The 22,166-nt window shown below is 56.8% G+C and overlaps 3 protein-coding genes across 4 annotated transcripts; 1 reads left to right on the top strand and 2 right to left on the bottom strand.

Moving 5' to 3' along the window:
• The first annotated feature begins 444 nt into the window (after positions 1 to 444).
• Positions 445 to 2,501, top strand: NAXE (NAD(P)HX epimerase). The gene is made up of 6 exons (XM_058042719.1): positions 445 to 632; positions 853 to 961; positions 1,322 to 1,432; positions 1,566 to 1,679; positions 1,765 to 1,912; positions 1,992 to 2,501. The coding sequence occupies exons 1-6, from the start codon at positions 445 to 447 to the stop codon at positions 2,192 to 2,194; spliced, it is 873 nt and encodes a 290-aa protein (XP_057898702.1). The 3' UTR covers positions 2,195 to 2,501.
• Positions 2,448 to 5,091, bottom strand: LOC131095127 (G patch domain-containing protein 4). The gene is made up of 7 exons (XM_058042718.1): positions 4,905 to 5,091; positions 4,357 to 4,430; positions 4,185 to 4,277; positions 3,897 to 4,004; positions 3,702 to 3,802; positions 3,558 to 3,608; positions 2,448 to 3,461 (listed from the first exon to the last, which is right to left on the bottom strand). Exons 1-7 carry the CDS (start codon positions 4,978 to 4,980, stop codon positions 2,783 to 2,785), a joined length of 1,182 nt encoding a protein of 393 aa, XP_057898701.1. The 5' UTR covers positions 4,981 to 5,091; the 3' UTR covers positions 2,448 to 2,782.
• A 3,138-nt stretch (positions 5,092 to 8,229) lies between these two features.
• On the bottom strand, positions 8,230 to 21,861 carry UBQLN4 (ubiquilin 4). Of its 2 annotated transcripts, XM_058042714.1 has the most exons (11): positions 21,703 to 21,861; positions 19,667 to 19,818; positions 17,361 to 17,566; positions 16,202 to 16,464; positions 14,942 to 15,100; positions 14,067 to 14,292; positions 13,581 to 13,720; positions 13,051 to 13,134; positions 12,361 to 12,476; positions 11,616 to 11,793; positions 8,230 to 9,443 (listed from the first exon to the last, which is right to left on the bottom strand). In XM_058042714.1, exons 1-11 carry the CDS (start codon positions 21,853 to 21,855, stop codon positions 9,291 to 9,293), a joined length of 1,830 nt encoding a protein of 609 aa, XP_057898697.1. In that variant the 5' UTR covers positions 21,856 to 21,861; the 3' UTR covers positions 8,230 to 9,290. The 2 variants fall into 2 exon arrangements, with proteins under 2 accessions (XP_057898697.1, XP_057898698.1); XM_058042715.1 differs by lacking the exon at positions 13,051 to 13,134.
• Positions 21,862 to 22,166: the final 305 nt, after the last annotated feature.

The following is a 22,166-nucleotide window of genomic DNA, read 5'->3' as shown; positions in this document are numbered from 1 at the left end:
GGAGGAACGGCGGAGAGCCGGCAGGGGCTGGGGAACGAGACGGCGGGGCTGGGGGATCGCGGAGAGCCGGCAGGGACTGAAGGGACCTGGAGAGCCGGCGGGGCTGGGGGGTCGCGGAGAGACGGTGAGGCCTGCAGAGACCCGGAGAACCGGCGGGGGCTGGGGGAACGGCGGAGAGCCGGCAAGGACTGAAGGGACCCGGAGTGCCGACGGGGCTGGGGGAACCGCGGAGTCCCGGCGGGGCCTGCAGGAAGCGCGGTCCCTCCGCAGCTCCTCCCCGGGCCGTGAAGGGCGCTCCGCCCCGGGGCGGCCCCGCGCCTGCTCCGTGGAGCTCCGGCCGTACTGGGCTGTACAGGGCCGTGTCCGCTCCGGTGCTGTCCGGGGCTGTATCGGGCCGTGTCCGCTCCGGTGCCGTCCGGGGCTGTACCGGGCCGTGCCCGCCGCATGCCGAGCCCGCGGGCGCTGCTGGGCCTGGGGCTGCTGGTGGCGGCGGCGCGGGCGGGCGGGCGGTGCGGGGAGCGCGGCTGGAGCTGGGGTTTGGGCTGGAACCGGGAGCGGTGCCGGTGCCTGCCCCGCCGCGCCATGCACGTCCCCAGCCCGGGGGCCGGCCCGAAGGGGCTCCGCTTCCTCGGGTAGGAGGAGGGAGGGAGGCGGGAGGGCAGGCGGGCGGGCCCCGGGGGCACCGGGCCGGGGTACGGGCGGGCTGAGGAGGGGTCGGGGATGGGGTGCGGGTGTACACGGGGGGCTCGGCTCTGTGTGTCCCCCCCGGTCATGCAAAGTCGAGGGGATCACAGCCCCCAGGCTGGGCCTGGCCGGGTTTTGGGGTACCAGCGGTGCCGTGTCCCACCCTAGGCAGGAGGAGGCCCAGGCTATCGACCAGGAGCTCTTCACTGAGTACAAGTTCAGCGTGGATCAGCTGATGGAGCTGGCGGGGCTGAGCTGTGCCACTGCCATTGCCAAGGTGGGGGTCCTGGGGGGCAGAAGGGGGTCCTGCTGTGGTGGGCTCAGCTGTGCCACTGCCAGGATGGGTGCCCAGGAGGTGGGTGGAGGTCCTGGGAGAGAGTTCCAGCACTACAGGCTGAGTGCTATCCCCACCACCAAACTGGAGGCCCTGGGAGCCAAGGGAGGGTCCTGAAGGTTCTAGCGTTGTGTACCAAGCTGTGCCACCACCAAGGTGGGCACCAGGGAGGCAGATGGTGATCCTGGGAATCATCCCAGCCCCATGGGCATGCCAGTCCCAAGCTGGGGGTCTTGCAAATCCTGGCTCCATGGTGTGGGCCCACTTCCCCATCATAACCCTGTGCCTCTTGTCCCCCATCAGGCCTACCCACCCAGCTCCTTCACCACAAGCCAGCCTGCTGTGCTGGTGGTCTGCGGGCCAGGGAACAACGGCGGTGATGGGCTGGTCTGTGCCAGGCACCTGAAGATGTTTGTGAGTCTTGCACAGGATCCCCATGAGGGTGCTGGTCCTGTGCACCCCTGTACCTGTGGGCTCCAGGGTCCCACTCCTCTGGCTGCTGCTGGTGCCAGAGTGGGATTAGTTCAGGTTCCTTCTGCCCTTGCAGGGTTACCAGCCAACTGTGTATTACCCCAAGCGCTCCAGCAAGCCCCTCTTTGAAGGTTTGACCACCCAGTGCAACAAGATGGATATTCCCTTCCTCCCCGAGTTCCCAGCTGAGGTGAGGAGCAGCCACCAGCTTGGCAGCACCTGCTCCTGGAGCTGTGGCCAGGACTGCTCCTCACCTGCCACCATCCCCACCGCAGGCTGAGTTCATTGACGAGCTCTACGGCCTGGTGGTGGATGCCATTTTCGGCTTCAGCTTCACGGGAGCGGTGCGGGAGCCCTTTGGCAGCATCCTGAGCACTCTGGAGCGTGTCACGGTGCCCATTGCCAGCATCGACATCCCCTCAGGTGAGTTGTGGCTGCAGCTGCTGCAGGAAGGTGCCAGCCAGGGTGCTCCCAGCTCCAGCATGGCCGTGGCTCGTTGCAGGCTGGGATGTGGAGAAGGGGAAGGCAGACGGCCTCCAGCCCGACATGCTCATCTCCCTGACGGCGCCCAAGAAGGCAGCGATGCATTTCACAGGCCGGTACCACTTCCTTGGGGGCAGGTTTGTGCCCCCTGCCCTCCAGGAGAAATACAGCCTGAACCTGCCGGAGTACCCTGGCACAGACTGCGTCCTGCAGCTCACCTAGAGCTGGCCCAGAGGGGCTGGGGGCCAGGCTCAGCTTCAGCACTGCACACCGGGGCCAAATTCTGCCCAAGCCTCTGCCAGGAGGGTGCTCAGCACCTCACTGGGCTCTGGTGTGAGCCTGCAGGATGGAAAAGCCCAGCAGGTGGGAGTGGTGAGGGGCTGCTCTCTTTGGGGCTGCTGCCTAAGGCAAGTGCTGCAGGTGTAAGGTGATCTGGGGTTCTGCCACTCACGGCACCACTCACGCTTTGGGGTAATCTGATCACAATAAAGATTTATTCATGCCCTTGAAAAAATACTTTAGTACTCTGCAGGGCGTGTCCTTGTGTCCTTCCGTGACAGACCCATGGCAAATGGGTCCCTGCCCCAGGGCCTGGGGGGAAGGAACCAGGGTCACTCCTGAAGGTTCAGGTGGTGAAGTAAAGCTTGATCCAGCTCCAGACCAACTTGTCCTAGCTCAGCATCCCCAGGCAGCTGGGTCACAGTGCTGGGCTCCATCTGGAACGAGCTCAGAGCAGCCCATGGCACCCACCAGCACCAGGATCAGGACCCTTACAGCCAGGTGGGACTGCGTGGCAGCCATGTCACTTGCTCACTCTGGCTCCCTCTTCCTCTTCTTCTTCCTCTTCTTTGTAGGGCTGTGTCCCAAGTTTGGCTCATCTGTCTCTTGTAGAGGTACATCTGTTTCAGCTGGCTCTTCTTCGTCCTCCTCTTCCTGCTTCTTCTTCTTCCTCTTCTTTGTAGGGCTGTGTCCCAAGTTTGGCTCATCTGTCTCTGTTTCAGCTGGCTCTTCTTTGTCCTCCTCTTGCTGCTTCTTCTTCTTTTTCTTCTTTTTCCTCTTTGCAGCCTTCCCATCTTCTTCCACCACCTCTTCTTCTGTGCTTAGCTCTGGCTTCTTCCTCCTCTTCATGACCTTCCCCTCCTCTGCTGATACCTCTTCTCCACATGGCTCCGTGATCACTTTCTTCTTCTTCTTCCTCATGACCTCCTCCTCTCCTGTCACCTCCTCTTCTCTGCTTGGCCCCTGCTTCTTTTTCTTCTTCTTCACAACCTTTTCTTCTTCCAACACCTCCTCCTGTTCTGTGTTTGATTCCTGGCTCTGTGGCACCTCAGCTCCATCCCTGGACCGTTTCCTTTTCTTCTTTTTGCCCTGGCTGCTCTCTGGGGGCTCCTGCTGCTGCTCCCGTTGCCGGTACGTGGCCAGGAAGGCTCGTTCCTGCTCCTCCAGGCGTGCCAGCTTGGCACTCATGGTCAGGCCGTGCCGGGCACCCCTGCAATGACCACAGGCAGTGAGGTTCCCCAGCAGGGAAGGTGTTCCCCAGCCCGGGCTGCGAGGAGGGGGCAGCCCTGACCCCCCAGGCACTCACTTGTGTGCTGTGCGGCCCCCGCACGCCTGCACCAGCTCCTCGTCCGTCAGCCTGGGGACGCAGACAGGACCTGTCACCTCAGCATCTGTGGGCAACACAGCTCCTCCTTTCAGGCCTCGTCCCTCCCCGTGAGCCCAGCCTCACCTCCTGACCGAAGAGAGGTCCAGCTTCTCCTCCTCCTCCTCCTGACTGCTCTCAGAGCTGGCTGGCACCGACTCCACCCCACAGGCTGTGAGCGTGGCTGACTGCAGCACAGACACAGAGGGACTGTGAGAAAGGGGGACAAGGAAAATGGGGTTCTGGGGGCCACAGCAGCCCAAAGCTCCTGGGGACAGTCACCTTCACAAAGCGGCCGTACAGCAGGCTCCCGCTGCTGCCAGCCTTGCGTGGCTTCTTATTGCTGATGCTGCCTCCCTGCTCAGAAAGTGCCTTCACAGAGATGCCATCCTGGGAGAGAAAAGGCAAAGGCTTGGTTGGAAATGATCTGTCCAAGCTGCACCTTTCCACCACCACAGCCCCTGTGCAAGGTGCTGCTTCCTGACAGGGCCTGGGGATACGGTGGCACTACAGGAGTCACCAAATAACCTAAACACCCTCCAACCCTGCCTTCAACCCCATCCCTCCAACCTGCCCGGCCTCCACAGCGATGTTGGCAGCCGCCTTGTTGAAGACGTGGTCCCACCAGTGGAAGGTGAAGGGTTCTGCCGCGTCGTGTCCCACCTGCGGGGTGCAGAGAGCTGCCGGAATGGCTGCACCGGGCAGCGGCACCGGGCGGGGCAGGGCGGGCATCGGGACTCACCCCGGCCGTGTCGCATTTCACCTTCACCCGAATGGCCTCGGCCATGCCGTCCTCCCGCCGGCCCAGCCCCTGCCCTGCACACAAAGCAGCGTCACCCCTGCACGGCCCGGGACACGGGGGACACCGGGGGCTGCAGGAGCCCGAGGGTGGGGAGAGGTCCAGACCGGGTCCTGCAGGGAGCAGGGGGTGGGCTCTGGGACCATTGGGCTCTGGGGTGGGGACAGAGGGACCGCCGGGGTCTGCAGGGTCTCGGGACTTGGGGGGCCATTGGGGCTGGGGTGGGGATCGGGGGGCTGCAGGGTCCCGGGAGAACACTGGGGTCTGGGGTGGGGACCGGGGGCTGCAGGGTCCCGGGGCTCTGGGAACGGGACTGGGAGGGTCCCGGGGCTCGGGGGTAGCTGGGGCCTGGAGGGAGCTGGGAAGATGGGGCTTGGGGGGCACTGGGGACAGGGAGCTTTGGGGGGGATCGGAGTCTGGGGGAGCCGGGGGCGCTCAGGGGTCCCAGGGCAGGGCGGGACGGGACAGGCCGGACCGCGGTGCGGCCCCACCTCGCCGCCAGCCGTGCCGCCTCAGCTGGGTCTCGGCGAACAGCATCCCGCGGCCCGGCGGCTCCGCGGCGCTCATGGCCCGGGGGGTCCGGGGAATCCCGGAGGGAGTTCCGGTGTGTCCTGGTGTGCCCCGGTGCGTCCCGGGGAGGGTCCCGGTGTGGGTCCCGGCGTGTCCCGATGGGTCCTGGTGTGGGTCCCGGTGTGGGTCCCGGTGCGTCCCGGCACCGCCGCACGAGGCCGGGGCGGAGTCACGGCCGCGCCGCCCGGGAAGGGCTGTGCGCATGCGCGAGGGGCGGGGCGGAGATGCGTCGAGAGTGGGGCGGGGCACGGGGACAGGGGGACAGAGGGACAGGGGGACAGGGGGACACCCGGACATGGAGACAGGGATAGGAACAGGGGGATAGGGATGGGGATATGGGGACAGGGATAAGGACAGGGACATGGGGATAGGGACAGGGGGACACAAGGACACAGGGACAGGGATATGGGGACAGGAGGACACATGGACATAGGGCCATGGGGATGGGGGCGCACAGACATGGGGACAGGGATAGGGACAAGGGAACATACGGACATGGCAACAGGGCATGGGGATGGGGATGGGGGTGCACGGATACAGGGATAGGGATATGGGGACAGGGGGACACAGACACAGGGACATGGGGACAGGGATAGGGATATGGGGATGGGGGGACACGGGGTCATAGCGGACATGGCGACATGGGGCATGAACATGGAGGTGTGGGGTACACAGGGATGGGGACTCACGGACACGGGGACACACACACGGGTGTGCACACATGAACAAAACCACGCACACGCGTGTGCGCACACACCCGTACCCACAGCTGCAGCCGTGTCACACACAGGAACGTGGGCACACAGGCACATGCACACACACACAGAGCTGACCTGTACACAGACAGACAGACAGACACACAGAGGTGACCTGTACACAGACAGACACACACACACACACAGACATTTTTGAGGTTTGATTTTGAAGTGTTGCACCGGGACATTGTGGGGAAAGGCTGTGGATCCCCTCCAGGAAAAGGGGGAGGAATGAAGCACAAATACATCCTTGACAGCAGAAATCTCTCCCAATCAATCGGCTGGATTTACCTCTGCCTGCTGCAGAAATTGCTTCGCTCATTATACTTTAAAATAATTAATTCTATTTATCAGAGGAAAATGAGAGGGAACAGTCAGTGGGAACACCTTGGGGCAGTTCCTTGGGGAAGGAGAGATATGGGAGCGAGAAAGTGCAGTGGTTCCTTTGGAAGTGGGCCTTTGAACAGCACATTACCAGAGATTAGGGAAAGCTCTGGAGGGGATTAAGAGGCTCAAAGGCTCCTTCCCACCAGCCTTCAAAGCTCCTTTTCCTCCAGAGTTTGGGAAGGATCTGCACCCTGTGGGTACCAAAGATCAGACCCAGCTGCATCCACCTCCCAGCCCCGTCCCAGTGATCCCAGGCTCGCTGTCCCACCCCTGAGGAGGCTGCAGGCCCAGGAGGGTTTGAGAATCCCAGAAAGGTTTGGGATCCCAGAAAGGTTTGGGATCCCAACTCTCCTTCCTGCACAGAGCAGAGCAGCAAAGCCCCTGGGAGCAGCGTGGGACGGGCAGCTCTGCTGGGGGAGGTGGCACTGGATGGGCACCAGAGTCTCTGTTTCTATGTCTGGGCTGGCAGCAGGGCAGGATGATCCCAAAGTGGTGCAAGAGCAGATGCTACAATGTGGAGAGACAGGAAAAATCTGTTTTCCCACTTAACCAAGGACTGGACAGCCTTTGAGGGCTCATCGTGGCCTTTCAGGAGTTAAAGAGAACTTGTTACAATGATGGACAAACTCTTTTTATATGGACAGATAATGATGACCCAAGGGGAAATGGTTTTAAACCAAAAGAGGGAATATTTACGCTGGATATTGGGAAGGAATTGTTCCCTGTGAGGGTGGGGAGGCCCTGGCACAGAGCAGCTGTGGCTGCCCCATCCCTGGCAGTGCCCAAGGCCAGGTTGGGCAGGGCTTGGAGAAACCTGGGATGGTGGAAGGTGTCCCCACGGCAGGGTGTGGGGTGAGATGAGCTATGAGGGCTCTTCCCACCCAAACCTTTCTGGGCTTCTCAGACTCCTGTGCATTCCCCTCAGTGCTTCACAGCACACACTGCAGCAGGGTTCTCCCACCATGCAGGGACTTATTCCAGCCAGCTCTGGAGTCACCAACCTGCTCCAGGCCTCCAAGGCCCTGTTCCAGCACACACACACAGCTCCCTTGCACTGTGTCACTGACACCACCATGTCACACCTTGCTGACACACTGAGGGGGTGCAAGGATCACTTCTGCCTGGCCAGAAACACTGCTGGGACTAATTTTGCTCCTCAGGGATTCAAACTCACTCAGGGCTATATCCCCCCTTCCCTGCTTGCTCCATCCATCCATCCATCCATCCATCCATCCATCCATCCATCCATCCATCCATCCATCCATCCATCCATCCATCCATCCATCCATCCATCCATCCATCCATCCATCCATCCATCCATCCATCCATCCATCCATCCATCCATCCCTTACAAGAGCTGGCTCGTGCAGGTTTCAGTGCCACCAAGAGACCCTGAAGAGGTCCCAAGGCTCCCACGGGCACTCTCAGGAGCCTGTTTTGAGCTGAAAAGAGGCCAATCAGGAACATTTGGGAAAAGCTTTAACCCTTCCAGTGCCAGTTGGGACCTCCAGCCCCATCCCTACACAGTTCTGTGCAAACTTCCCACGTCTGAGGAGAGGCTGCACAAAGCACAGCACACATTTGTGCACAGCCTCCAGAAGAGGCTGAAGCTGCTTTCTAAATCCTCCTCCAAGGGATTGCAGCTTCATTAGGATGCACACACAGAGGCAGGAGTGTTTCCAGCCCCGTGTTTTCTCCACCAGCAGCACCACCTACACTCTCAGCAACACCAACACAACATCCATGGATGATCCCAGTTCCAGCTGGGTGCAAGCAGGTTTTACAGGTATGCAGCAAACCTCCTGTTCCCTCTCTGCCCAATCCTCCCACACTGAAAGAAACTCTCAAATAACACCGACTCCCAGCTCTTAACAGCTGCTAATTGCCAATTCTGATTCAAAGGGAGCTTCCAACCCGGCACTTTAGGGCCAGTGCTGCATTCCTGAAGTGTCCGAGGTTTCCTGGCCAGGAGGGAGGGGGTGATTCCCCCGTGCCTGCACTGAGCTGAGCTCGGGGGAACAGGACAGCACAGATTCATCCCAAGTGACTGGGAAGTGGCCCAGCTGAGCCAAAGGCAGGCAAGGATGAGACAGGGATGCAGGGAGACAGATGGTTGTGCGCATTTATTTTCCTTTTGATAAAAATGGTGTATGCAAATTACACAGCCATGGAGGCTCCTGGGAAATACCACCCTGCTGGTCCTGGGGAGGCTCTTGGACAGTCTGAGCATTCAAACACACCAGAATGGAAGGGGGGTGGAGGATGGATCTAAACTGGGAGGAACATGAACTTCCAACATTTTCCAGTGAAGCGAAAAGACCGTTAGCTTATTTTTCCATTTCCTTTTTAGTTTTTTCACACTTGTACAAATGAACCCACTGAGCACAGGAGTGGATGCCCCTGGACACCTCTGACCAGGAGCCACACGACTTGGGCAGAACCAAACACCTTCCAAACACCTTGCTCTGCACAGCACCTTCAACTCAAGCTCAAGAACAGCACACCTGGTCACTGCACACCCCTGGGCTCCATTACACCACCCCCAAGATGTAAAGAGGCCACACTTCAAATGCAGGTTTCTCACCCATTAACCCTCTACCAGGAGATTGGAGGCACCTGTGAGTGAGGGACATGGGCTCGGTTCATCCCAGGAAACATTAAGACAAATGACATCAGAAATTCTCAGGTAATTTCAATTTTTTCTTTTGATCCATTCCCAATAAGACACTGAGAGAAATAACCAATCCCCAAACTTGGCTCAATTTTTTTAAATATTTGCCTGAAAGGAGGGCTAGGGGAAGGAATCATGTACAGTTAAAATCAAGCTACTCAAAACACAATCATTCAGGTAAGTAACTAGAAGTATCGCCTCTACCATCTAGAGAGAGAGAGAAGAGTGTCTGAGACAGGGCATATTTAGGAAAAAATACACATCTGAAGTCTCTGTGGCCACGATGAGAACTGGAATCCACATACAAGCCAGTTAAAGAGCATTTCAACATGAAATCTTAACTTAGTAGGAAGGTCAGGGTTAAGCTGTATCTTTTTGTTTTTAAATACATGGACAGCTGTCAGATATGAAAATGATGGCGGGCTTTCCGGAAAGATCCCCTGTGCATGTGTATGGATGCATGTGCTGACGTCTGTGGGGCAGCAGGGCAGAGCTTAGGAAGGCTGGGAGCCCAGCAGTCTCTCGATTGCTGCGTTGATGTCCCCGCCGGTGGCGATGAGCGCCTGCAGGTTGGCCTCGCGGTTGATGAAGCCCATGGCATTGAGCTGCTCCAGCTGCTGTTGGAATCGCACTTCGGGACTCTGCGCCTGCGGGGGGGAAGGACACGGAGCCTGGGGTTAGAGAGCCCTCAGAGCACACTCAGAGCACACTCAGAGCACACTCAGAGCCTGGGGTTAGAGAGAACACACAGAGCACACTCAGAGCACACACACAGAGCCTGGAGTTAGAGAGCAAAGAGCCTGGAGTCACAGAGCACACACAGAGCCTGGAGTCACAGAGCACACACAGAGCCTGGAGTTAGAGAGCACTCAGAGCACACTCAGCGCACACTCAGAGCACACTCAGAGCCTGGAGTTAGAGAGCAAAGAGCCTGGGGTTAGAGAGCACTCAGAGCACACTCAGAGCACACTCAGAGCCTGGAGTTAGAGAGAACACACAGAGCACACACACAGAGCCTGGAGTTAGAGAGCAAAGAGCCTGGGGTCAGAGAGCACTCAGAGCACACTCAGAGCACACTCAGAGCCTGGAGTTAGAGAGCAAAGAGCCTGCAGTTAGAGAGAACACACAGAGCACACACAGAGCACACACACAGAGCCTGGAGTCACAGAGCACACAGATCCCACACAGAGCACACACAGAGCCTGGAGTCAGAGAGAACACACAGAGCACACACAGAGTACACTCAGAGCCTGGGGTTAGAGAGCACTCAGAGCACACTCAGAGCACACTCAGAGCCTGGAGTTAGAGAGAACACACAGAGTACACTCAGAGCACACACACAGAGCCTGGAGTTAGAGAGCAAAGAGCCTGGAGTTAGAGAGAACACAGAGCACACTCAGAGTACACTCAGAGCACACAGAGCCTGGGGTTAGAGAGCACTCAGAGCACACTCAGAGCACACTCAGAGCCTGGAGTTAGACAGAACACACAGAGCACACACAGAGTACACTCAGAGCACACACACAGAGCCTGGAGTTAGAGAGAACACAGAGAACACACAGAGCCTGGGGTTAGAGAGCACTCAGAGCACACTCAGAGCACACTCAGAGCACACTCAGAGCACACAGAGCCTGGAGTTAGAGAGCAAAGAGCCCGGAGTTAGAGAGAACACAGAGAACACACAGAGCACACACAGAGCTTGGAGTTAGAGAGAACACACAGAGCACACAGAGTCTGGGGTCAGAGAGAACACACAGAGCACACACAGAGCACACTCAGAGCACACTCAGAGCCTGGAGTTAGAGAGCAAAGAGCCTGGAGTTAGAGAGAACACACAGAGCACACTCAGAGCCTGGGGTCAGAGAGAACAGGGAGCCTGGAGTCACAGAGCACACTCAGAGCCTGGAGTTAGAGAGCACTCAGAGCACACAGAGCCTGGGGTCAGGGAGAACACACAGAGCACACACACAGAGCCTGGAGTTAGAGAGCAAAGAGCCTGGAGTCACAGAGCACACTCAGAGCCTGGAGTCAGAGAGAACACACAGAGCACACACAGAGCACACACACAGAGCCTGGGGTTAGAGAGCAAAGAGCCTGGAGTCAGAAAGAACACACAGAGCACACTCAGAGCACACATGGACACTGCAGTAACAGAGCACACACAGAGCCTGGAGTCAGAGAGAACACACAGAGCACACTCAGAGCACACATGGACACTGCAGTAACAGAGCACACACAGAGCCTGGAGTCAGAGAGAACACACAGAGTACACACAGAGCACACAGAGCCTGGAGTCAGAGAGCACACACAGAGCACACACAGAGCTTGTGGTCAGAGAGAACACACCGAGCACACACAGAGCACACTCAGAGCCTGGAGTCACAGAGCACACACAGAGCCCAGAGCACACACAGAGCCTGGAGTTAGAGAGCACACACAGAGCACACACAGAGCCTGGAGTCAGAGCACACACAGCATCCCAACACAGGCACTGCCAGCAGCCTGTGCAGGAACCCCAAACTCAGCTTCAGGGCTGTGTAGGGACAGTCTCCATGTCCCCTTAGGATGTGGCACAGCAGCCACACCAGAGTCAGTCCTGGTTTAGCACCAACAGTGGCAGCAGTGCAGGCAGAAGGACCCCAGCATGCCGAGCTTAAACCTCTTAAAGAGTTCAACACCCCAAAGAGTCAGCCAGACCCCAACACCAAACCTGGCCTAGAGCACCACAGCCACAAGAGACTGTTGGGGACCACATGCCCTGAGTGGGGTGAGGTGGGCACCCCCCTGGAGCCATGCCAGCACCCCCAGGTGTTACGTACTTGAGAGCTTCCTCCGGCCAGCAGCTGGATCATCTGCTGCATGAGCTGCTGCTGAGGGTTCCCACCCCCAGCTGGAGAGGCACTGGCCGGCGTCGAAGCAGAGGGAACGGGGTTCTCCGGGATTGTGCTTCCTCCTGTGGAGGACGGGGGCATCCGGGGCATGCCGAAGGAGCCAAGGCTGCAGAGGAAGGCAGGGCATGCTCAGGGTGACACTGGCACTGGGCACCCCCCAGAGTGGGGCAGCCAGCAGGAACAACCCTCACTGAAGGCCCTGCCACAGGGCAGCTCTGCAAACTGAACCAGCTGCACCCATGTTGTGGTCACAGCTGGCACTGGGAGTGAGCAGAAGCCTCTAGAGAACTGTTGTGACAGTAAGCAGAGAGCTCAGAGAGCCAGTAGATCAGCCTGCCCCAGCACACCCACCCAGCCTTGTGTCTGTGTCTGTCCATCTCACACTGTTCTCCAGAGATAAAACTCTTGAGTTCAGTCAACATTAAACGCAGCAGACAAAGGATGGGGGAAGGACCAAGTGCATTCCAAACCTTTTCTCCAAAAACAACGGGTCAAGGATTTCCCAGGGAAGGACGAGCGAGCAGCAAGTGCTAATGAGCTCGCTCAGAGGGGCCTGCAGGCACAGCCCAGCACACCATGACAGACTGCCCTAAGCAGATCTCCTGGATGAGTGCAGAGCCAGCTCTGCCTGCTGGGGCTGGGCACAGCAGTTCTGCTCTGGAGCACTCCATACCTTGGCACTAATCCGGGCGCCTCCGTCTGCAGCGTCTGGAGCCCCTGCTGGATCTGGAGCAGGGCCTGCATGGCGCGGGGGTTGGTGAGGATGGACAGCGAGTCCGGGTTCTGCATCTGGGGAGCAAGGCAGAGACACACACGGTACCAACCAGTGAGAGCTCAGGCAGCCAGAGCTCCAGCACTGCCACACCTGGGCTGGCACCAAGCTGTGCCTCCTGCCCACAGCCAGGGCTGCCCGTCGTGTCTGGATCCTCCTCTGAGGCTCCAGACTGCAGGGCTCGCCTGCAGGGACACTCACAGAGCTCACAGCACGTTCCTAAATGAACTGGGTGAGTCACATTAGAACTGGGGACACAGCTGGATTCTGATTTACCTGAGAACCAGCTGCTCTAGCACAATTAGCTGTGTCATTTTTGTAAACTCAACACAGGGGTTCCAAGTAGCTTAACAAGCCTAATCTGGAGTCCACCTTTGAATAATTCAGAGGAGTTAAAATTCAGATCACCTTTTCTAACCAAGTTCTTCCTCTTTGTCTCCCCTGTGCAACCCCTTCCTTGCTCAGCCCAGCCTCCCAAGCCCACATGCTTCCTCCTAGTGCACTGAACCAAGATCCTGCCTGTGCCACAGTGGGGGAGAAGCTCTGGAGCCAGGGGCTGAGGGCAGCACAGGGCCAGCCAGAGGCCTTTACCTGCTGCAAGAAGACAGGGAGCTGAAGGCGGAGCTGTTCTTGAAGCTGTGGATTCCCAGCAAAGAGGGGGACATTTACCATGATCTAGCAAGAGACAGCACATGTAGGTAGGGTCAGAGGGTTGCTGCCACTTGCTGTTAAACCCTATGCAACTAAGCCATGAAGAACAGGTTACTCCTGGGGCCCCTGACTCCCTCCCTGGGCTTTCAACATGCTGCCCTGCTATGGGGGATCAAAATGGGACAGCTCAAATCCTGACAGCAGTGTTGAACAGGGGCCACTTGGCCACAGGCAAAGAGAAGGGCCATTCCCATGTCCCTCTGAGAGCCACCTCTTGTGTCAGGGGCTCTGCAAAACACACAGGGCTCAGAGCTGGGGCTGCCTTCTGGCTATTGAGAAATACAACCAGACTGTGTATTCACTCTGCTCCAGGGTCTGCAGGAGGAACCAGTCTGACCCCAGAGCAGACTGACACCTCACACTGAGCTCATGGCCTGCCTGGCAACAGCAGACACCTGCAACACTTTTACCTGTGCTGCAAAGTCTGGGTTCTGGGCAAGAGTTTGCATCATGCTCCGCATGTAAGGGGCAGAGATCATATTCTGCATCAACTGAGGGTTTTCAGAAATCTGCTGCAGGAGTCCTTGCATCTCTGGGCTGTTGAACATGCCTGCAAGGGGAAGGGAAGACAAAGGAAAACATCTGATGAGCCTGAGCACCACTGCATTGCCTGAAACACAATGTGACAGGTGACAGCACTGCCTGTACTCCATCCCCTATCCAGCAGCAAACAGGGCTGTGGACAGCCATGGCAGTGCTCTGCTGGCCATTATCCTGCTCCTGAGAGCTTCAGGGACAGCACAGTTCCCAAAGGAACCATCCAACAAGTGCATCAGAATAATTCATTGGTGGATAACAGCCACAGACAGGGCTCAAATGCCAGAGGAACCAGCCCTCCAAGGAAGCCTGGGTGACCTGCTCAGCCAGCAGCACCCTGCAGCTCCCCCCTTACGTACCAGCACCGATGCTGGCAGCATTCAGCCCAAAGGGGTTGGACACAGTTGGGGTGCCCTGGGTGCTTGCTGAGCCCGTGCTCCCTTCACTGCTGGGTGCCTGACTCTGGGAAGCAGGGGGTGTGGGGCTCCAGGGGTTTGGCAATGGCTCTCTGTTCTCCGTCCGCAAAGGCTGAGAGCTCGAGCTGTCAGAATTCCCCGTCAAGGAAGAGAAAGGATTGCTGCCAAACTAGAGAAAAAAAAAAAAAAAAAAAAAAGAAACAGATGGAATCAGTTAGTCCCAGCAGACCAACCCCAGCACTGAGCGAGCCAGGGAACAGCAGATCATATTCAGCCAAGTCCAGAATTTGCTAAACATGTGCCATGATCCGCCTCCTGAGAAATCTGCAATCCACAACACACCTCACTCACAAAAAGACCAGGCTCAGGAGTGGCCACAGCCTCAGATTCAGCTCCCAAATGCAGGGCTTCAAAATGCCCTTGTAAAAGCAGCACCCGGACACAGCAGCAGGTATTGCTGGACTGGAGCATGCCTGCACAGCCCTCTGCAGCCAGGCCTGTGCTCCCTCCTCCTGCACTACCAGCCAGCTGGATCTGAGCCAGCTCCACACTGAAGGCGTCAGGCTCCAGCTAATCCAGGGAGCAGAGGGCTGGGCTAACAGTGACAGGGCCTGCCTATCAGTCAGGCTGCTGGGGGACTGCAGGAGCCAGAGCAGGTCTCTCCTCTGACACCCCAACCCACATCACAAGAGGCACTGCACCATGTTGTCCAGCCAGTGCCTGCCTGGAGTAGAGCCACGCTGTAGGACAACTGCCCCACCAGCAGAGGGGACAGAGAAAGACCCCCTAAAGAGCCCCTTGCCACACTACAGCCGTACCTGCTCCCTGGCTGCACTGAACATGGGCTCCTGGATGTCCGTGTACATCCGGCGCAGGGCGTTGTATCCTCCTGGAATGCTCTCGAGGTTACTCAAAGCACGGTCCTGGTTCCGCATCATCTCCTGCATCATGGCAGGGTTCCGAGCCAACTCCATCGTCTGCCACAAGGAGGAGAAGGGGGAAAGCTCAAGCTCCTCTCCCAGGAGAGAGAGGGGATAATTAAACCCAATTCACAGGCAGAGAGCAGAGAGATCATTTATACAAGTAGAGAGACCAGGGATCCAGGCTCCTCCCCAGCCCTGCTCAGCTCTCCTCCTTCTCAGCCTCAGTTCAGCTTGATGAAATTGTTCTGTTCCTAAGCAGCATCAGGACATCCAACACCCATATGTTCCCACTCACACTGCATGGACTACATACAACAACTGGGAAGATGGATCCTTCCACCCTCTCCAGACTTTTGATGGGTCTCCCCTGCACAAAAAAATATCCAGGTCTCATTTAAAGAACTGCTCAAGTACAGATTATTCACAACTTAGTCCTGCAGCTCTGGAATTTCATGTATGGCCAGCACAGCTGAAAGCAGAATGACTGAGAAGCAGATGGAAATGAGGCCTGTTCAGCACAATCCTCTTCACAAGCCTCCCCAGTAAACAGCAGAGTCCTGTTAATGACTATTAACATTAATGACTATTAACACCCAGATTCTCACTGATCCCTTAGGATTCCCTTCCAATGAACCTTTGGTCTTCCAGCCAGCCAGTTCTCTTGGACATGGGTCCTCTCTGCTCAGGGAAAAATGAGACCTCTCTGGGATCCCAGCCTACACTAATGCTCCCCACTGATACAGGTAGTGAAACATTCACTGAACAGCTCTGGAGTCTCTACATAATCTGTCAAAAGAACTAGAGAGAAACTAAGAGCTTTTGCAGTAGCTTCACTTCTCCAGCACTGTTTTTACTCCCATTCCTGAATCACACCACAGGAGCCTTGCTAGGAAAATCCCAAAATCCCTTTTTTCCCCAATACACCATGGATTCAATAACTCTGAAAGGAAGAAAAGAGTTGCAAGGATGTGGGTTGAGCATTTAGTATTCACATAACTCAAGACCACCATCTGTTTGTGGGGAGCTCACAGCAGGAAGGAAGAGATCTCCAAAACCACTGCTCTGCCATTCCCACTCCTCCTCTGCAGTGCAGACACTGATGTTGGTCCACAAAGACTCTCCTCAACACTCTTCCTGAGCCCTGGTGTGACTCACCTGCCTCATGAGCTCTGGGTTATTGAGCATGTGGCTTATCTCTGGATTTCGCTCCATGAGCTGCTGCATCTGGGGATTGGCCATGATCATCTGCCTCATGAGGTCAGGGTTAGACATCATGTTCTGCACCAAGGGATTCTCCATGATCTGGGAAAGCATCTCTGGGTTGGACATCAGCTGCCGCTGCATCTGCTGCTGGAGCTCCATGAAGTTGGCAGAGCCCATGCCAAGGTTGCCCAGCCCAGTGATGCCACCGAAGCCAGCTGGAGAGGGAACAACACAGGGGAAGAGAGGCATGAGTCAGGAACTGGCAGAGAGGACATGTTGCAGACATTTTTTCACAGAAATCCTTTCTTTCGGATTTCTGTATTTTCTGGGAAGCTGAGGGTCCCCAGAAAGAGAATGTAAACAATTGTTATCAGCTGCTGTGAAATGCAATGGGATGCACCTTGACTGGCTCATGTTTCCATGTTTATAATTAAAGGCCAATCACAAGTGCAAGCTGGGGACAGAGTCCCTGGACACAACTTTGTTATAGATTCTTTCTTTCTTGCTATTCTTACCTAGCAGCCTCTGCAAACTTCTCTCTTTATTTCTATTAGTATAGTTATAATGTATTATATATCATCTATCAATAAATCCAGCCTTCTGATCAAGAAACAAGATTCCCGTCCATCTCTCATCCAGCCTGGGCAGCTGTGCCTGCAGGGCACGTGTGCCTCTGTGGCACTTCTCAGAGCCTGAGGAGGTGACAGAAAACCCAGGTACTAACACAAATTCACTGGGAAAGTAATTCCTTTCATCAGCAACTTTTCCTAGAACTCTTGCAGGTTTGCTAGAACCAGTATCCATTTCTGATGGGTTCTTCCAACACAGACACATACATTTAACGGTAAAGCACCACTCAGGTCGCTGTAATAAGGACAGGCACAGCACTGCCTCCCCACAAATCCAGGGGTACCCTGTGTTCCTACAGCAGCCAGCTCTGAGTAAGGACACCCCTACACACACACACTTCACCAAGTGGCATTACCCTGAGCAGGGACAGAGGTGTGCCATGGGAGTGACTCAGCAAAACCCATGGCAACAACAGGGGCTAAGAACCCCAACTCCTTGGTCTAACCCCAGAAAATTCTTCCTCCTCCCAGTGCCCACTTACACAGGATGGATGCAGCACTGTTGGGGCCTCCATCTCCAGGCCCTCCCACGCTCCCTGAGCCGCTGCTCCGTCTGCTGCCGCTCCCTGCGTCCGGGACAGCACTGCTGGATGTGGAGGGCTGAGATGGGGCAGCAGGAGAAGAAGGGCTTGCATTGGGGGCAGAAGCAGCATTGGGGGCTGAAGCAGCAGATGTTGAATCTTGGACCCTGTAAAGGATAGAAGGTATTAAACTGCTGGTACTGGGGAAAGGCAAGGGGAGTGCTCTGTGGGGACACGGGGTGTGCACCCCACAATGAGCAGGCTCCCAGCCCAGCTTCCAGCCCGTGTCTGCCTGCACTGCTGCACAGCTGTGCTCCCAGATGCCTTCCATCTGCTGGGATCTGCCTCCCTTCTGAAGCACTGCAGCCCCTGACATGTCCTGGCCCACGCAGAGCTCCTGGACGGGTCTTACCCTGAGTTGTCTCCAGCTCTTCCTTAAATCCCACTGAACTATTTACTGCAGCCATATCCTTGAGCAAGGAGTGTGCTCCAAACAGCAAAATCCTTCTGCTGCTCCCACAGAAACCACAGCAGGTTACAGCAGGGCTAGTGCATGGGGTAAACAACAATGTTCACTTCTGAATATTCCTATCAGTGCTTCTGGGGCAAAAAGAAGCATCAGCATTGCTGTACAAAGAGGGAAACTGAGGCACGAGGCAGCCAGCACCTGTCTCACAAAGCCATGGAATGTTTCTGGCCAGCTTGGCTCCAAATTCTCAGCTCTGCCACTGGCTGCACGTCGATGCAAGGCTCCTGCTCCAACACAATTGTCTGGAGCTTCTTTAAACCCACCCACACAGACACTGTGCTGTAAGCCACCATGCAGCAGGTGCTGGACATCAGCTTTGCTGAATGCACCAACTCAGGTTAGTACCTTCTTACCACAGTTATCCTCAAGAGTGCGTTACAGGAATTTGGAAGAGAACATTTAAAGATTTTCTGAAGCCCCTGCAGTCACAACAGTGAGCCCTGGACTAGTGTTGAAGAGCTTTCATTAAATTAGACCACAAAATTCACTTTACCCACCTCAATAATGCTGTTATGCCTCTGACAATAATACCAATGATCTCCTGATTTTTTTTCCCCAAACCAATAATTATTCATTTTCTCTATCTCCCTTTCTTTTTTCACTCTTCTAGAACATGAAAAATCAAACCTGGAGGTCCCTGTCCACTGTCCAGACAGACCTGACTACTGCTGAAAACCTGTGGCCACTGAGGGAGGCAAAGAGTGGGGAAACAAAGCAAATGGGAAGCTGAGTAAGAAAGGAAGAAGGAAGCCAGAGAAAGGGCACTTGGTTCCTCTGTAATGTCTTCAGTAAGGACTTTTCTAGAACTATTAGCAGGAGAAAAATGAGCAGCCCAGGACAGCTCTGATTCCCTCTTTGAAATGATTTACCAATACCACATTTATAGTGGAGACAGCAGAAACAGCATTGGGCTCTCAGGCTACCTGGAGAGGCAGAATCCAAGGAGAGGCTGCAGAACCTGGCAGCAAACCTCCTTGTGCTTGTGAAAAAAACAAGTGGAATAAAAAAAAATGGGGAGAAAACTCATCTTGATTAATGCAGCTCCTCCAGGGGACAGCAGAACTGCACAGAGACACAGCCCTGAGAGCTGGGGCTCACTGTGGCCAGAGCCTGAGGCATGGCTGTGAAGGTCCTTCAAGATCAATGAAATGTGGCTGCAACTAAAGCACAGCAGCTGTTCCCAAAGCCCTTCCATGCCCAGCACCCCTCTGGAAAGTGCTGGGAAGAGCTAAACCTGCAGGAGCCTGAGGTCAGCCCTGTGTCCTGCCCTCACTCTGAGGTCTGTGGTGCTCCTGAGCCACATCCTGAGCACAGGGAAGTGCCCAGGTGCACCCACGTGAGTGAACCCCACAGTGCCCTGTGCCTGCCCCAGCCTGGGCAGCTGTGCCTGCAGGGCACGTGTGCCTCTGTGGCACCTCTCAGAGCCTGAGGAGGTGACAGAAAACCCAGGTACTAACACAAATCCACTGGGAAAGTAATTCCTTTCATCAGCAACTTTTCCTAGAACTCTTGCAGGTTTGCTAGAACCAGTATCCATTTCTGATGGGTTCTTCCAACACAGACACACACATTTAATGGTAAAGTACCAGCCCCTCCAGGTACCTGCCATACACCATCACAGCTGTGTCATCCATGGACAGTTTAGGGACAAACCCCACTGCTGGGGCAGGGAAAAATCATCACAATCAGTAATTCCCACCCCTATTTGAGCCCAGCCTCCCCAAGACCAAGCTCTTACTTCTGCGGAGTCTTAATGACCAAGTGAACAGTGAGCCCATCTTTGATCCCATGTTGATTCAACGTGTCTCCATCCTTCAGGATCTTCCCAGCAAAGATCAGAACCAGCTGATCCTGTTTGGCTTTAAACCGTCTAGAAATCTCTTCTTTGAACTGAAAAACAAACAGCATTTTTCAGGCAAAGGATTGGTACCAGGAACACAAAGCTCCAGGGCTCATGTGTAGTCTAGGAAGAGCCCAAGGAGCCCATGAAGGTACCACACATTCACCAGGTGCTGATGATGTCTGAGGTGTTAATGAAAACCAAACCAAAGCAAAGACAAGCTCTGAAATCACAAATTATGGAGTAAATCTCATAAAAAACAGAGCCATTCCCTCAGAAGAGGCTGAAGGCTTCCAAAGCCAGACCAATTTGCTTCAGGCCTAACCCAAACACATCTTTTATGCTGAATGACTGAACTGGTTTCATCTGCTCATTTGAGTTTTTTTTTTTTTTTCTAAGGGAAGCCAAACTCTGATTTAATACAGGACAGAGCTCTATGGAAAAGGCAATAATCCTTTATCAGCCAATGGAAATAAACTAGGTCTTCTCCGATTCCTATTTCTGCAACTGAATTCCCTGTGAGCACGCCACGGAGCATGGACACCTCATCCTTACTGTGTGCTGGGATTTACACCTGCAAGCAAGACTCTCACTGCTGGCCCTGCCAGGGCATCCCCAGATTGAGTTGGAGGAAATAAAGCCTTGCACTTGGAAAACACAAACTAAAGGGAATTCAGAGGGGAAGGCCAGGATGGAGAGTGAAACACACGCTGGTTCCAGAGGGGAAGGGAATTTGACGAAAACACAAAACTAAAGGGAATTCAGAGGGGAAGGCCAGGGCGGAGAGTGAAACACATGCTGGTTCCAGAGCTCTCAGCCTTCACAACTCTAAAACCAAGGTTGGGCACAGCACAGCCCTGGCCCCAGATCACCCTGTCTGTTCTCTCCCCACACCCCCTTACCAAGGGATTCTTTCCCGAGGGAAAGGATCAGGAGGGCCACACGTGCACAGCTCCTGCCCACAGCATGAACTGCTGCCCAGAGCTCCCTGCCAGGCCCTTCACACGCCGACCTCGTGCCCTACGCCCGAGCGAAGCGCCAGCCAGCCCAATGCAGAGCCCATGACACCTTGTCCCAGTGGGCATCGCCGCTTCCTCAACGCCAGGACCGGCCCTAGAGCCCGCCCCTGCCAATGGCAGCCTTGGCTAAGCGCAGTTCTCGGCAATCCCGGCCCTCTCCCGCTGCCTAGCAGGTGCACAACACCCCCCAGCCCACTCGATGTTTCCTTTCCTCCACCTCATCCAACGCTGGCCCCAAACATCTGCCCGGCTCCTCGCCTGGAGAATTTCCCTCCAGAGAAGTGCAGATGCACGCCAGGACCCCTAGATATCCCCCCGGCAGCCCCCCACGCTCTGCTCACAACCCCAGCACCTTTCCCACCCCTCCGCCCAGGGAACGCTCTCCCCCGCAGCCCAGCCCAGCCCAGCCCAGCCCACGGGCCGAGCCCCCAGACCCCACCCGGTCCTTCCCACTGCCACCGCCCCCAAAGCCGCTCTCCGAGCCCCTCAGTTATTGTGGTTCCCACACCTACGACCCCTCCCACAGGTGAGCCCCCCAAACCACCTCCAGAGCCCTCCAAAGGCCTCCAGCACCTGCCCTCCTTCGGATCTCCCCGCTCCCTCCCACCCTGGCTCCAGCAAGGCCCAACGGCCGGGGCTGCCCCGGAAAGCCCCCGAACGCAGCCCCAGCCCTGATCCGGCTCTCCAAGCGGCCTCCCGGACCCTCTGACCGCCCCCCAGCCCACAGCACCCTTCCCCCGCTCCTCAGGCGCGCCCGAAATTCCTCCCCGGCCCCGAAACTCAGGTTCCTTCCCAAAATTCCTTCACGGCACCCCCGGATCCCTCAGCCCCCGCGGAGCAGCCGCCCCCGCCCCTCAGCACCCGCGGCAGCGCCCCCCAGGCCTCTCCGCCTCCCCGGCCTGCCGCCGCCCCCACCTCGCGCACGGAGGCGCCATCCGCGATGACGATCTCCTCCTTGTCCTTGGGGGTCTTCACGGTTACGCGGATGAGCGCCCCGCCGGGCCCCGCCGGGCCCTCCCCGCCAGACCCGGGGCCGGGGCCGCCGCCGCCGCCACTCGGCTCCGCCATCTTCGCCGCCCGCCGCCAGCCCGGGCCACCGCCACCACAGAGAGCCGGGAGCGGCGCCACAGCACCGCCCGGGGCCGGGACAGCGCCTCCCGGCGGCGCGGAGGAACAGCGGCAGCGCGGGGCGCGGAGGCGGAACGGGAGCGGAAAGAGGCGGCCGGAGCCTGGGTAGGGGGCGCCGCCCGCCGGTGCCCCCACCGACCTCCCCTTTCACCGACCCCATCCCCGCTTCCCGCGGTCGCCGAGGCCCCGCGCCTGCCCCGCGCTCCCTTCTGCTGCCGAGGCCCCTCTGGAGTCCCGGTGCCCACGGGGCC

Source organism: Melospiza georgiana, chromosome 33 (genome assembly GCF_028018845.1).
Source record: "Melospiza georgiana isolate bMelGeo1 chromosome 33, bMelGeo1.pri, whole genome shotgun sequence".
In the NCBI taxonomy this organism is placed as follows: Eukaryota; Metazoa; Chordata; class Aves; order Passeriformes; family Passerellidae; genus Melospiza; species Melospiza georgiana.
Note: the sequence above shows the minus strand (reverse complement) of the source record. Positions and strands in the feature narration are given on the sequence as shown.

Bases quoted from the DNA above. Each gene is read 5' to 3' on its own strand.
- LOC131095127 (XM_058042718.1), bottom strand. From the start codon at position 4,980: ATGAGCGCCGCGGAGCCGCCGGGCCGCGGGATGCTGTTCGCCGAGACC. The intron at 4,278-4,356 runs GTGAGTCCCGAT...TGCACCCCGCAG, and splicing joins TGAAATGCGACACGGCCGGG to GTGGGACACGACGCGGCAGA. The intron at 4,005-4,184 runs GTTGGAGGGATG...TTTCTCTCCCAG, and splicing joins TCGCTGTGGAGGCCGGGCAG to GATGGCATCTCTGTGAAGGC.
- UBQLN4 (XM_058042714.1), bottom strand. From the start codon at position 21,855: ATGGCGGAGCCGAGTGGCGGCGGCGGCGGCCCCGGCCCCGGGTCTGGC. The intron at 15,101-16,201 runs GTGAGTCACACC...TCCTTGTGGCAG, and splicing joins ACCCAGAGCTCATGAGGCAG to ACGATGGAGTTGGCTCGGAA. The intron at 12,477-13,050 runs GTAAAGGCCTCT...CTTGCTCCCCAG, and splicing joins TCCCTGTCTTCTTGCAGCAG to ATGCAGAACCCGGACTCGCT.
- NAXE (XM_058042719.1), top strand. From the start codon at position 445: ATGCCGAGCCCGCGGGCGCTGCTGGGCCTGGGGCTGCTGGTGGCGGCG. The intron at 633-852 runs GTAGGAGGAGGG...GTCCCACCCTAG, and splicing joins AAGGGGCTCCGCTTCCTCGG to GCAGGAGGAGGCCCAGGCTA. The intron at 962-1,321 runs GTGGGGGTCCTG...GTCCCCCATCAG, and splicing joins GTGCCACTGCCATTGCCAAG to GCCTACCCACCCAGCTCCTT.